Source organism: Triticum urartu, chromosome 1A (genome assembly GCF_056163025.1).
Source record: "Triticum urartu cultivar PI428250 chromosome 1A, HENAU_Tu73, whole genome shotgun sequence".
NCBI lineage: Eukaryota > Viridiplantae > Streptophyta > Magnoliopsida > Poales > Poaceae > Triticum > Triticum urartu.
In genome coordinates, this window is record NC_141873.1 from 581,512,189 (window position 1) to 581,527,593 (window position 15,405).

General features: G+C 46.5%; 1 protein-coding gene across 1 annotated transcript; it reads left to right on the forward strand.

Moving 5' to 3' along the window:
• The first annotated feature begins 226 nt into the window (after positions 1–226).
• LOC147993037 (uncharacterized) lies at positions 227–12,483 on the forward strand. Its single transcript, XM_087542199.1, has 4 exons — positions 227–375; positions 501–694; positions 1,020–1,072; positions 12,383–12,483. Exons 1-4 carry the CDS (start codon positions 244–246, stop codon positions 12,481–12,483), a joined length of 480 nt encoding a protein of 159 aa, XP_087398325.1. The 5' UTR covers positions 227–243.
• Positions 12,484–15,405: the final 2,922 nt, after the last annotated feature.

Genomic DNA, 15,405 nt, shown 5'->3' on the forward strand with positions numbered 1-15,405 from the left:
CGCGAATGGGCCAGCCCGACCGATTGCTGTAGACGCTTCAGTAAGACTGAAGAAAAACTCGCTGTGAGCGAGATATAGCCTTTTAATTTCTTTGCACGGGATGACATGGGCCGTCTGACTCCGGTTCCACGTTGTGCTAAACTTGGGCCCGTAACGCGTTAGAGTTCTCGAAACAAAAAGGGTGATCTCCCATCGATACAAGCCGAGGAGCGAGGAAGGGGTACGTATCGTCATCGATCGATCATGGCGGCGGCGCTTCGACTACAGGCGGCGGCGAGGATGCTCCAGCGATCTCCGGCGGAGCAACGGCTCCGGCTGCTGCCACGGCTCTTGCACGGCGCCGGTTCACCGTCGACCCCCTCCGCTGCTGCCGAGGTACGTACCTACATGCTCCATCATCTCACGAAACTAAAATAGACAAAGACGTACTTTTTCTCATTAATTAAAGCCTCGTATATACAAGTACTCACTCGTGCTGCGTTGCGTCCGTTCGTCACCAGAGGCTCTCGTTGGTGCAACTGCACGACAGGCAGCAGGAGCTGTCAGAGGAGCTGTACCCCGTGCTGCTCGAGCTAGACAAGAGAATACTAGGCAAACACCACAAGGCCACCGGCTTGATCTTCCACACCAGATACTCGGATCTGCTCGGGATCGTCACCAAGCACGTCGATCCTAGACCAAACGACTCCAACTGGTACGTAAGTATGGTACATACTACCTCTGTCCTGGTTTATTGGTCCCTTCATAATTTATGCCAAATTTTGATCAAAGATTTAAATAATAGAATGTTAATGCATGTCAACAAAAAATATATCGTTGGATTTGTATTTAAATTTAATTTTCAATAATATGATATGCATAAATATTTTGTTAGTTAAATTTATGGTCAAAATTTGGCACGAAATACAATGAAGACCAATAAACCAAGAGAAAGATAGTACATACATACATACACACCTATTTTCTCTGTGCTCTTGTTAGTTAATCAGTAGTCTTTTCTTTCATATGCATGCTTGCAGGCGGTGGTTTCGAGCCAAAGTGATATTGTCCAATGGGTGCGCATGGTTGGTGGGTCTGCACTAGTAGAAAACAGGGCTATGGTCCAGGTCGGCTCAGCCCATTAGTCCCGATTCAGTCTAGAACCGGAACCAATATGGGCATTGGTCCCGGTTCGTGAGCCCAGGGGGCCGGCCGGGCCACGTGGGCCATTGGTCCCGGTTCGCCTGGACCTTTTGGTCCCGGTTGGTGGGACGAACCGGGACCAATGGGCCTCGCTCCTAGCCCACCACCATTAGTCCCGGTTGGTGGCTTGAACCGGGACCAAAGGCTTCCCTTTAGTCCCGGTTAATGTCATCAACCGAGACCAATGAGGTGTCTATATATACCCCCGCGCGCAAGAGCAGAGCACAGTGCTCTGTTTTTTCTGGCCGAGGGGGAGAGGGCTTTGTGGTGCTTTAGCTCACCTCCTATGCACATGAGGTGTTCGATGGAATGCCCGAGCCACACTACTTAAGCTTTCTCCTCTCGAAGCTCGACCTCCAAGCTCCATTTTCCTTGAGATTTGTCTAGATTTAGCGGTCCGTCACGCCCCGTCCCCGTCTTCACCGCCGTCGATCACCCGCGCCGATCTCATCACCGACACCACCGTGGTGAGCCTCTTGTTCTTATCTTCTTTCTGAAAGGAAAAATATTCTTACTTGTATGTTTAGATAGATACTTGTATCATTTTCTTACATTTATTATTGCATCTTATATAGTGCGATGGTTTTGGTATCCGCCCCCGTCGGCCCTCGTCCTGTCTATGATTCAGATTTGGTATGTATATTATCTTTATAACTATTGGTTCATTTATTGTTTATGAAAATTATGCCGACCAACGTGACATAGATTTTATTTATCTAGGATGTATGTGAATCGGAAATGCCAACCGACCCTATTGTCGAGAGGTTAAATTTAGTTGAAGAAGAAAACAATTTGTTGAAGGAAAAAATAAAAAAAATTGAGGACGAGAAGATGATATTGGAGTTGCATGTTGCGGATGTCGTCGATGATCACAAGATTAAGATGGATGCAATGCGCTTGAAGATTAGAAAGATTAGAAAATATGCCATTCATACCGAGGCTTGGTATCATTATGTCGTTGGATCAATTGTTACCTTGGTTGCGATTATGATCGCATTTGTTTTCGCATTGAAATGTTTTACATAGTTTCAATGTATGGTTTAATTAATTAGATGCTTTGGAGAGCTATATGTTGTTAGATGAGAACTATGTATGCACTTTGGTTTTAATGTGATGATGAACTTCTATTAATTTGGACACTTAATTATATATAATGCACGCAGATGAACCGGCAATGGATGTACGGTGACAGACACACCCGCGAGTACATTAAGGGCGTGCATGAGTTTCTCGATGCGGCTGAGGCAAACAAGCAGAATGGTTTTATGTGTTGTCCATGCACTGAATGTGGGAATACGAGGTCTTACTCTAACCGGAAAATCCTTCACTCCCACCTGCTTTACAAGGGTTTCATGCCACACTATAATGTTTGGACGAGGCACGGAGAAATAGGGGTTATGATGGAAGACGGCGAAGAAGAAGACTACGATGACAACTATGTGCCCCTTGAATACGGTGATGCTGCAACGGGGGGAGCTGGTGAAGATCAAGAGGAACCAGACGATGTGCCCAATGATGCTGCAACGGGTGAAGCTGCTGAAGATCAAGAGGAACCAGACGATGTGCCCGATGATGATGATCTTCGCCGGGTCATTGTCGATGCAAGGACGCAATGCATTAGTCAAAAGGAGAAGCTGAAGTTCGATCGCATGTTAGAGGATCACAAAAAAGGGTTATACCCCAATTGCGAAGATGGCAACACAAAGCTCGGTACCGTACTGGAATTGCTGCAGTGGAAGGCAGAGGATGCTGTGGCTGACAAAGGATTTGAGAAGCTACTGAAAATATTGAAGAAGAAGCTTCCAAAGGATAACGAATTGCCCGACAGTACATACGCAACAAAGAAGGTCGTATGCCCTCTAGGATTGGAGGTGGAGAAGATACATGCATGCCCTAATGACTGCATCCTCTACCGCGGTGCATACAAGGATCTGAACGCATGCCCGGTATGCGGTGCGTTGCGGTATAAGATCAGACGAGATGACCCTGGTGATGTTGACGGCGAGCCCCTCAGGAAGAGGGTTCCTGCGAAGGTGATGTGGTATGCTCCTATAATACCACGGTTGAAACGTCTGTTCAGAAACGAAGAGCATGCCAAGTTGATGCGATGGCACAGTGAGAACCGAAAGAAAAATGGGAAGTTGAGAGCACCCGCTGACGGGTCGCAGTGGAGAAAAATCGAGAGAAAGTACTGGGATGAGTTTGCAAAGGACCCAAGGAATGTATGGTTTGCTTTAAGCGCGGATGTCATAAATGGGAATACATTTTACACGATCGCCCAAGATCAAAAGAGCACCAACCAAAACAGCGGTGTCCGCTTTGATGCAGCAACCGAGAGAGGAAAGGACACATATTATGGTTACATAGTGGACATATGGGAACTTGACTAAGGACCTGATTTTAAGGTCCCTTTGTTTAAGTGCAAATGGGTCAATCTGTTAGGCGGCGGGGTACAGGTAGACCCACAGTACGGAATGACAACAGTGGATCTGAAAAATCTTGGGTACACTGACGAACCGTTCGTCCTAGCCAATGATGTGGCACAGATTATCTATGTGAAGGACATGTCTACCAAACCGAGAAAAAGAAAAGATAAGGAAGCGAATACATCATACGATGAGCCAAAGCGCAACATAGTTCTTTCAGGAAAAAGGGACATCCTGGGAGTGGACGGCAAGACAGACATGTCTGAAGATTATGAAAAGTTTCATGAAATTCCTCCCTTCAATGTCAAGGCTGACCCAAGCATCCTGATAAACAATGAAGATTATCCATGGTTACGGCGCAATAAGCAAATGACACAAGCGAAGAAAAAGTGAAGACTTTCTCCCGCAACTATTATGATGATACCATGCCAAATTTGTAACAGACGAACATGCTACCATTGTCCGTTTTGTACATGCACATGCTATGTGGATGAAATTATGATACCATTCCAACTTTCAACTTTTTCAGAGTTCATTTGAAATGCTTTCATGTCTTATGGTTCGAAACTTTGATACTTCGAAAGTGATTGTCCATTTTGTACACGAAGTGCATCAAGTTTTTGTCATAACCCTCTCTACTTTTTGGAACATGCTATGTGGGTGAAATGATGATACCATGCCAACTTTCAACCTTTTTAGAGTTCATTTTGAAATGCTTTCCAATTTCAGAGTCATTTAGCTCAAAGAATGAATTAATAGCAAACAGAATGAACTACAAAACTTTTATGAAAATAAAAACAATCAATTAAAATATTATGTTATGATCAACTAAAATAAAACTATAATATTCTTCAATAGCAAAAAGAATATAATTTTTGTGACCTAAAATCAAACTATAAGTATTTAATTGTAAGTATAAATAAAAAATAAATAGCAAAGAAGAAAAAAATTTCTATTTTTATAGTAAAGTTATTCATAAACTAGTGATTCACACAAATTTTTAAAAATTCAAATTTAAACTATTCAAAATTTAAAACTAATGGCACTAACAGAAAGTTTATAATTTTTGTGACCTAAAATCAAAAAGAAATCACTAAAAAACTATAAGTATTTAGTTGTAAGTATAAATAAAAAATAAATAGAAAAAAATTCTATTTTTATAGTAAAGTTATTCATAAACTAGTGATTCACACGAATTTTTAAAAATTCAAATTTAAACTATTCAAAATTTAAAACTAATGGCACTAACAGAAAGTTTATAATTTTTGTGACCTAAAAGGAAAAAGAAATCACTAAAAAACTGTAAGTATTTAGTTGTAAGTAGAAATAAAAAAATAAAAAACCAAAAAAAATGTAGAAATAAAAAAGAAAAAACCAAAAAAAATGCCTCCTACTGGGCCTCCACGGCCTGAATACGACTAGAAACCCTACATGGGCTAGGATTCAGGCCCGCAGAAGGCCCAATAGGCCCACAGGCAGTAGCAAGTTTAGGCCCGAAAGCCTGCATTAGAGAGGAGCTCGAATGGGGAGGCACACCCGCGCTTATAAACCAGTGCCAGCGCCCTTCAGCTAGCGATGTGGGACTAAACTTTTGGGCGCGGGGCAGCAAAGGCCATTGGTCTCGGTTGGTAGCACCAACCGGGACCAAAGGCCGCCGCTTCCCGCCCTTTCGGCTGCTGAAAATTGGCCTTTAGTCCCGGTTCGTGGCACCAACCGGGACCAAAGAGGGGCATTAGTCCCGATTGGTGTCACGAACCGGGACCTGCTCTGGCTATATAAGCCAACACTTGTGAAATTTTGGCCAACCGCTCCCATTCGCCCCCAGGCCGTTCGTCGTCGTCGTCGCCGCCCCGAGCCCGTCGTCGCCCCGCGCCATCGCCCCGCGCCCGCCGCGCGCCGCCCCGAGCCCGTCGTCGCCCCGCGCCGCCCCTTCCCTGACCCCGTCGCCGTCGCCGTCGCCCCGCGCCCGCCGCCGTCGCCCCGCCCCGTCCCCGAGCCCGTCGTCGAGCCCGTCGTCGCCCCGCCCCGTCCCCGAGCCCGCCCCGCCCCGTCCCCGAGCCCGCCCCGTCCCCGCGCCGTCGCCCCGCCCCGTCCCCGCGCCGTCGCCCCGCCCCGTCCCCGAGCCCGTCGTCGCCCCGCCCTGTCCCCGAGCCCGCCCCGCGCCCGCCGCGCACCGCCCCTTCCCTGACCCCAACCCCGTCGCCGTCGCCCCGACCACACGCCGCCACTTTCGGTTCGGCCGCCGGCGCCCTTTTTATCACTGATTTTAGGTTGATGATATGATGATGTTGATGATATGATGATGTTTTTTTCTGTTGATGATATGATGATGTTTTTTTTTCTGTTGATGATATGATGATGTTTTTTTTTCATATATGCATTTTTTCATATATGTACTAATTTTTTTAAGTTGTTAGTAGATATCGATTTTAGGTTAGTGCATTTTATCACTGATTTTAGGTTAGTTGATCGATTTAGTGCATTTTATGTTTGTTGCATTTTAGGTTAGTGCATTTTATGTTAGTGGAGAGGAAGAAGGAGTTTTTTTTCTAATTTTTCTTCTTCTCCTCTATTCCTTTCTTCTTCTCCTCTTTTTTTCTTCTTTTTTTTCTTCGATCTTCTCCCCCTCCTGATAGGAAAGTTTTATATAGAAAGTTACAATTTTAGAAGAGTTTTATATATGCAAAAGTTACAATTTTAGAAAAAGAAGGATAGGAAAGAAGAAAATAAGAAGAGGAAAGAAAGAAGAAGAGGAGAGGAAAAGAAGAGGAGAAATAAATAAGAAGAAGAAAAAAGAAGAAAAAGAAGAGGAGAAGAAGAAAGGAATAGTGGAGAAGAAGAGAAAATAGAATATTCTATTTTCTCTTCTTCTCCACTATTCCTTTCTTCTTCTCCTCTTTTTTTTCTTCTTTTTTTTCTTCGATCTTCTCCTCTAGCTATTCCTTTCTTCTTCTCCTCTATTTTCTTCTTCTTCTTCTTCTTCTTCTTCTTCTTCTTCTTCTTCTTCTTCTTCTTAATTTTTATCGGGAACGAGGGTGTCGAGGATCACCGAGGGGTCGAGGGTCGGGAACTAGGGTAGAGGGTCGAGGGTCGTTAAGGGGTCAAGGGTCGAGGGTTTCAGGGTCGAGGGTTCGAGGGTTCTATAGGGTTGAGGGTCGAGGGTTCCAGCAGGGTCATCTAGGGGTCGAGGGTTCCAGGGTCGTCGAGGGTTCGAGGGGTCGAGGATCGCCGAGGGGTCGAGAGAGGTTTCCTAGTGTCAAAGTATTGAAGAAATCCATGCCTTCATCATTAGCCGGAAGTAATCAGGGCATGTTGGTACGAAGTTCTGCAAAGTTGTTCTGGAATGGAGTCCCGGATAGAATAATCTGCCTTTTGGTACGAATTTAGCAAAGGCCTTCCAAATAGCGATATTCGGAAGGCTCTTTATGAACTTTGTACCAAAAAGCGAATTATCCTATCTGGGACTCCGTTCCAGAACAACTTTGAAGAGCTTCGTACCATCATGCACATGTTACTTTCGCCTAATGATGAAGACATGGTTTTGTTGAATCCTTTGACACTAGGCAACCTCCCGACCCCTCGGCGATCCTCTCGAACATGAGAGGAAGAAGAGGGTCGTCTAGGGGTCGAGGGTTCCAGGATCGTCGAGGGTTCGAGGGGTCGAGGATCGCCGAGGGGTCGAGAGAGGTTTCCTAGTGTCAAAGTATTGAAGAAATCCATGCCTTCATCATTAGCCGGAAGTAACTAGGGCATGTTGGTACGAAGTTCTGCAAAGTTGTTTTGGAATGGAGTCCCGGATAGAATAATCCGCCTTTTGGTACGAATTCAGCAAAGGCCTTCCAAATAGCGATATTCGGAAGGCTCTTTCTGAACTTTGTACCAAAAAGCGAATTATCCTATCTGGGACTCCGTTCCAGAACAACTTTGAAGAGCTTCGTACCGTCATGCACATGTTACTTTCGCCTAATGATGAAGACATGGTTTTTTTGAATCCTTTGACACTAGGCAACCTCCCGACCCCTCGGCTATCCTCTCGAACATGAGAGGAAGAAGAGGAAGAAGAAAAAAAAGAGGAGAAGAAAGAATAGAGGAGATTATTCTCCTCTATTCTTTCTTCTCCTCTTTTTTTTCTTCTTCTTCCTCTTTTTTTATCGGGAACGAGGGTCGTCGAGGGACATAGATGTAGTGTCGTCGTTGTCGATATATACCCCCTCCTGATAGCTTACTATGATTAGGTAGCTAGTTCTACGTTTGGCACTAATATATCCATCTGTCATGTTTGAATAATAATTTCCATGTTGTAAATATTTGTAGAAACTATGGACACCGCCCTAGACGAAGCAACAAAAGAAGCGTTGTTGAGGGACATAATCGCAGAAGGAAGTGATGCCATCTCGTTGTTTCTCAACGAAACCGATGGTCTGGAAGGAGAGGGTGAACAAGCTGGCTACGGTGACCTAATGCCGGTGCAAGAAGAAGAACATGAGGACGGCTCCGGTGACCCAATGCCGGTGCAAGAAGGAGACCGTGATGACGGCTCCGGTGACCGAACCGAGTCCGACCAGGTATATATATTAGTTAAGCCTATGCTGACTAGCTGAATGATGCATTCATTGTTTTGGTATGTACACATATTAATTAAGTCTTTGTTCTTTTTTCTAGCCCTCCGAATCGAGCACAACTTCGGTAAAGAGACGAGGCCCGAAGAAAAAGTTGAGCTCGGATGAAAAGTTTGAGATCATAGCAATCGCGCCCGACGGCCAACCTATTGAACCCCTCCGGACAAAGAGCGCATTTGTTGCTCAGTGCGGGGTTCTGGTTAGGGACAAGATCCCGATAAGCATCCAGCAATGGTTTAAGCCGGCTACAGAAGACCCTGAGGTGTCTTATGTCAATGATATGCAGAAAAATGATCTTTAGACTGAGCTGAAGTCAAATTTCACCCTACCGCCTGAGGATAATCCAGAGAACCCAGTTAAAGAGAAATTAATCAAGTCTTTTGCTCTGAAGAGGATGGCAGAACTATTCAGGAGGTGGAAGAAAGAGCTGAATAAGTTTGTCGAAAATAATGAGACACCAGAATTCAAGGGCAGATATGAGAAGATCAGAGATCACTGGCCCGCATTTGTGGCCCACAAGACATCACAAAAGAGTAAGAAGATGTCGGCGACAAACAAGCAAAATGCTGCGAAGAAGAAGCTTCACCATCGCACGGGGTCAGGTGGCTACCTCGTAGCCCGGCCTAAGTGGTCCAAGACTGAGAATGATCTGGTTCATAAAGGGATCGAACCAGAGACAATTAACTGGCCAGACCGTTGCCGGACTTGGTTCTTCGGGGCTGGCGGAACCCTGGACCCTGTAACAGGGAAGTGCATTTGGACGAACGATCAAATAGACATACCAGTCAGTAAGCTTAAGCAGTATATCGAAGCAGCGCAGGAAGGGACGTTCTTTCCAGACAGAGAGAACGACGAGCTCACAATGGCCCTCGGGAACCCGGAGCACCCTGGACGGACACAAGGCACGCCAGGCTCCATTCCGTGGAAGGTTGGGTTTCCGGACGCAGGCGGTTACAAATCCCATGAGAGGAGGAAAAAAGTGCAGCAGACCCAAATACAGGTGCTGCAAGCAAGGGTAGACGCGATAGAGGAACGAGAAGCAAATCGCAGCAAACGTACTGCCGAAGCCTCCCCCGAAGCTACCCCGCCATCTCAGCGCAGAAGCAGCGTGGCTTCCACCGAGCTGCTTCAGCTGGAGCATGCCTTGACGGCTCCTGCCAGCTATCCCGTGGATGCTATAACGGAGTCTCAAAATTGCCACCTTATGACGCAATGGATGAATTTGAAGGTCAAGGCGGCTGTTGGCTCTGTTTATCCTACTGAACCCGGCGCAACTTTTCACTGCCGGCCGATTCCAGAAGCTTATGCTAGGGTGATGGTGGATGAGATAACGGAGGGATTTGAGGACCTCCAGCTTGACCACCCTACCGGTGAAGGGGAGACTCGGCTGGGGTCTGCTCTAAAGACTCCATGCCTATGGCGGAAGGAGCTCATCAACCTTCCGAACTGGACGCCACCGCCTCCTCCTCCTCCGGCGAGTCAGGGCACTCCGCCTCCACCGCCTCCTCCTTCGGCGAGTGACGATCAGGGCCCTCGGCCGGCTCCTTCTCCGGCGCGTGGCGGCACTCTGCCTCCTTCTCCGCCTGCGCCGACGCGCCCGAGCAGCCAGCCTCCTCCTTCTCCGCCTCGTCAGCAAGGGCGGAAGAGACCTGCCGCCGCTCCAGCTGCTCCGGCGCGTCGTAGTCCTTCTCCTCCGCCTCTTAAGCAAGTAAAGAAGACAACCGCTCCGTCTGCTCGGTCGGCGTCTAGCAGTACAACCAGAGGCGGGAGGACATACAGATTCGGTCCTTCTCTGAAGACTCCAGAGAAGTTACCATATGAGAGGACCCTAGAGGAGAACGCCGAGATCGCGCGAGAAGAAGTGAGGAACTTCTTTGAAGGGGTGAAAGCAAAGAAACATCCACCTCCGGAGGAGAAGGTAGATCGGGTGAAAGTGAAGCGCACTCTGGCTGCCCTGACAAAACCACCGAAGTCTGATGCATCGAAAGGAAACTATGACCACATTATCGGAAAGGAATTTGCCGAAGCGGAGCGGTCGGGAAGTACTGTCAGTGATCAAAGGTTGAAAGAACGACGAGCTGGGAAACAAATTGCCCAGCTCGGCGAACAAGCGAAGCAATCGTGCCCCCCGCTCAAGGTGCCTAGCCACAACATCGCTAATGATCCGAGGATGGTGCCCGGTTATAGCAATCTTGCAGATTACCTGCCCGACGAAGTACATTATGAACCCATGGACGTGCAGATACAAAGATACGAGTACGGGAAGCCTCTCGTCAAAGATGAAAGATCTCTATCAACGATGATGCGAAGATTGCATGATTGGTACTTGAAAATCTGCAGAGACTCTGGGGGGAGGAGTACTTTGTATGTGAAAGTTAAAAAGGAGCATGACCTCGTTGGAATTGATCTGTTGCCTGTTTCATTTGAGGAGTTCTATCAGATTTTCAATCAATTGGCCCTCGATAAAACAACGGTCGCCTGCTACTGTCTGTAAGTAGTACTACTTCTGTCATTAAGTTTCTCTATATAGCTTAGCTCTTTCATTGCATGTATTTATAATCATCCTCACTATATTATGCAGATTGAAGATCGCCGAATTGAAGAAAAGACAAGTCGGTGATATTGGGTTCATTAACACATATCGCATAGATGCAACTCAGGTTAAACTTCATGCCGCAGCTACCGAGGCCAACTTGCTACGATCGTTCGTAATAAATCAAAACAAAGATATAATACTCTTTCCTTACAACTTCAGGTGAGTGTTACTGTCTTGTGCGTATTCGGTTTCCCTTATATATTAGTCAAGGTTATAGTAATGTAATTCATGAGTTATGCATGTGTGTGCAGTTTCCACTATATTCTCCTAGAGATTAAGCTTGAGCAGGGAGTAGTAACCGTCTTGGACTCTAAACGAAAAGATCCCCAGGAGTATGCGGACATGACTGAAATCCTCAAGAAGTAAGTTAAATCGATCATTATCCACCATATCAGCAACTTTGTTCATTTCCTGATATCAAGTAATTGTTTTCTTTGTCCGGCAGGGTTTGGAGAAAATTCACCAAAACAGTTCCGGGACTGCCGAAGGAGCTAGAATTTAGACACCCGAAAGTAAGTACTATAGTAGCATGTTCCGCGCATCTCCTAGTGATTCAAGCGCTAGTTTCATCAATACCATTTAGCATTCTTGCTTATCAGTTTGATTGACCTCTATTTCTTGTAAAGTGGTTGTGGCAGGAACAAGGGAATGATTTCTGTGGATACTACATCTGCGAGTCCATCCGCCACACGACCTATGAGCGGGGCGGGTACTCTAACGAACAATATGAAGTACATAAATAACAACATTCACAATTTTATTTTATTACCATCATTTGTGTTGAGTTTCATTCATTTATATATATATATATATATGTATTGACCCCCTTCTTCAAATTAGATGTTTCGGAAGCGGGATGAACTCCTAGCATCAGCTCGCATGCGAGCAATTCAAGAGGAATTGGCGGCATTCTTTCTTGACCACGTGATCCCTGAAGACGGAGAATTCTATGTGGACCCTGAGTCTGTATGATTATATTTGTAAGAGATAATTATTGTATATATGTAGACGGTAGTGTCAGATAGATATACGAGAACTTGTTGTTCGACCAATCTCTCGGAGAAGGAGAGGTGGTCGATATCACTTCTCTCTGTATGCATATATGTTCATGACGATCTTCTGTTTCCTTCGTTTGCTTACTAGCTAGCTAGCGTGTCTAGTCCTCTCTATACGTATGTATAGTACGTAGTGTCGACCAAGCACGGACATAACAGAGACACTTCTCTCTATTAATTATAGCTAGCTAACACAATATATGAAACACCTAAATTAACCCCCAAAACCCCCAACCCCCCCCCCCCTTTCAAAAAAAAACAAAAACCCCAGCCACAGAAGTGCTGACGCGTGGATGCCTATTGGTCCCGGTTGGTGCCACCAACCGGGACCAAAGGGTCTCCTGACTGGGCTCTGCGCACTGCCCACGTGGAGGGCCTTTAGTCCCGGTTCTGGATTGAACCGGGACTAAAGGGGGAGGTATTAGTACCGACACTTTGGTCCCGGTTCCGGAACCGGGACTAAAGGCCCTTACAAACCGGGACTATAGGCCCTTTTCCTACCAGTGCTGGGTTTCCTACATTGCATGTGCTTCCATGATCTGCTTGCTGCAAAAGAGACTCCCGCGGAAGAAGAAGAAGAAAATGATGTAGATAAAGAGGAGTGATAAAATTTCATATATCTCGGTTGGTGTCAGGTCTTTAGTTGCTTTATATAGTTTATACATCATGTTTTTATCATTCAGGTATTTTCTGGAATGCAAGGGATCTAGGAGATCCTCACACACAAACCTTTATTGCTAATTTTATTAGACATTATAACTTTAGTTTTGTTGGTTTATCTGAAACTAAGAAGCAATCTTTTACATATATGTTTTTAAACATAATTAGTGATTATACTAAATTTGAGTGTATTTTTTGTCCCGCCAGGTGTTAATACTAATGCTTTTAAGGTATTATATTAGAAATTGAAGTTGGCATTTATTTTGTCAGAGCTCTGGTAAAACATTCGAACAAAACAATAACATTTGGAATATAGTATCTGTTTGTGGGTCTGCTCTGTGAGGAGAAAGATGTTTATGTTAGAGTGTAGAACAAAACAATAACAGTTGAAGTTTGGGTGCCGGCAATTGTATCAAGCGAGTCAACTCTTTGCAAGTCTTTTGTCTTTATTTTGTATCATTTTGCTAGCTAAGCCCCTTCTTGCTAAGACTTGATCTGGTCTCTATGGCTTGTACTTTGTTAGAGCAACTCTAGCAGACCCCGCATCCGGCCGGCCCGCAAAACGCGTTTGCGGTTCGTGGAAAACGGCCTTTGCGGGCTGGCTCGAACCGCCGCAGATGCAGACCCCACATAACGGATCCGTAAAAAAAAGATATTTGTGGAATATGCTCTTTTACGGGTCGGCTTTGCGGGGTCTGGTATGGCGCAGCTACTCCCGGCCCGGAAAACCTAAATTTGATCCAACATAATGCATTTCTTTGCTTTTTCAACAACATTGGATACATAAGACGTCACCAAGTCTTTTCTAAAATAGCAAGTCCAAAGAAAACAAGAACCACAAGTATGCGTTTTAGAAGATTTCCAACTTCCATAACTCCTCCCACTAGTTGAAGCAATATCTTCTCTATGCATTCATTGTTGATCTGCGGATTCTTGATCTTGCATTCTTCATTCTTCATCTTTGGTTCAAAAGAAGCAGACGTCGCTTCCCCTCTAGTTGCACATGTTGCATCATTGCCTTCGATTCTACTAAGGAGTGCATCAACATCTATTAAGTTTCTTTCTATCAATAAATCAATGTATTGACCTTCCCAAAACCAAAATGAGCATCCATCTTCCTACACAAAAGAATGACCATGTTCGAAATGAAGATCCGCAATTGAACCAAAGAATGAGCTACCCCAAGTGCACGTACCCCGTCGTTTTCGCATTTGAAGAACACCCATATGGGGTGCTTCGGCGCGGCCGAAGTAAGCCGCAGCATTGTCCGCGTGCAGTCGTCGCACTGTATGAGTGGCAACGGCGAGCCACAGAGCCGCTGCGCGAGCGTCAAGCCCGATGGACGGCCGGACGAATCCATGCCCGCAAATCGTTGGCGGCGCCGAGAGGACGAACCCGTCCCTGCATGCGGTGATGCGCCCCTACCGGGGCTGCGGGAGATGCTCCCCGACCACTCCATTGCTGGGCGCAGCCACCAGCGGGCGGCAAAAGCCAAATCCAGCGGCCCCACGATGAAGTGTCCCAAATCCGCAAATCCGGCGGCACGCCGACGCGGAGGGGGGGGGAGGGGAAGTCTCATGCACGTAGCGGCCTTTCGGCGTGCTCCTGCCGGCGGCTTTGGCCAGAATCTTGGGCGGCGGCGCGAGGGGAAGAGGAGAGGTGGTTGGTGGGGAAAGCGCGGGCTGAAATGTCCCTCCCACCCACCCACCAATCACTCCCGCTTATATGCAGGGCACCGCAGCCGCGAGGGGGAACCCCGCGTATTCCTGGGTTGGGGTTGGGATTTTGTCGCGCCCCCAAAATTTTTACGGGCCGGGGCGAGATGCGTGGTCTGATCGGGCAGGTTTTTTCACTCCGACCCGCATTTTGGCGGTTATTTTGCGGGTCGAGGCGGGACGCGGGGTTTGCTAGAGTTGCTCTTAGGCATATTCCGATAAGATCAAGCATGTATGTTAAGAGAGCTCAGTTAGAAAAATTAGTAACTAAACTTTGCTGAAGTTTTAGCGATTCAACTCTATGGCAAGTCATCCCACCAAAAAAAATCTATATGCGATGTCTTTGTTAGTCTTCATTTTGTATACATGCATCAGTAATGAACAGTTGTAGCTTCTCCTTGCTGAGACTTGATCAAGTTTCTATCGCTTCTATATATTTTGCTTGGCATATCCTGATAGGAAATCTCTTCTTTCCCACCGACTGATTTTGCGTGCACGTAAGTCGTCCTCATCGCTTGCCACGTGCCCCGGCCCGAGCGTCCGCCACCTACCTTTATCCAAAGATGAGCGCTGCTCCACCACCCATTCTTTTCCATCCCAGCTTCTTCTGCTTCCTCCCACGCATCTCAGCTCCTTTGCTTTCCGCTGGGTGCTGCTCTGCATGGCCTTGCGAGGAGCTCCGCTACATCCTCCTACACCGTCCCGCAAGGCCGCTCATTGCGTGTTGCAACAGGACTCAGGGCCACCGGCGCTACTTTTCTCATCCCAATCCCCGGCGCTGCAAAGTCGGGGCCATTGCTTCTTGTTAGAATTAGAGATAGATTGTAATCTCAACTGTTTATCCACTCTCTCTCTCGTAACAACCTTGGTCTCTATCTTCTTGTACCGAACCCGTATCCTAGCGATCGGGCAAAACCTTGTACGCCACGGCAAGGGCTTTTCTTGCCCTCAATCAATATCAACCCACGCGACTCTATACGGAGAGTAGGAACGCTTCCATCTGACATGGTATACAGAGCCATCCTCTTTCCATCTATCTAGCCAAGCTCCATCGATCTCCAAAAATCAGATCGCCATGTCCTCCTCGGCTCCCGTCGCCCTCAACCTTGGTGCGCCACCTGCCAAGAAGCTTACCAAGGGGAACTTTCTCCT

Bases quoted from the DNA above. Each gene is read 5' to 3' on its own strand.
- LOC147993037 (XM_087542199.1), top strand. From the start codon at position 244: ATGGCGGCGGCGCTTCGACTACAGGCGGCGGCGAGGATGCTCCAGCGA. The intron at 376-500 runs GTACGTACCTAC...GTTCGTCACCAG, and splicing joins CCCCCTCCGCTGCTGCCGAG to AGGCTCTCGTTGGTGCAACT. The intron at 1,073-12,382 runs GTCTGCACTAGT...TTTTCCTACCAG, and splicing joins TGGGTGCGCATGGTTGGTGG to TGCTGGGTTTCCTACATTGC.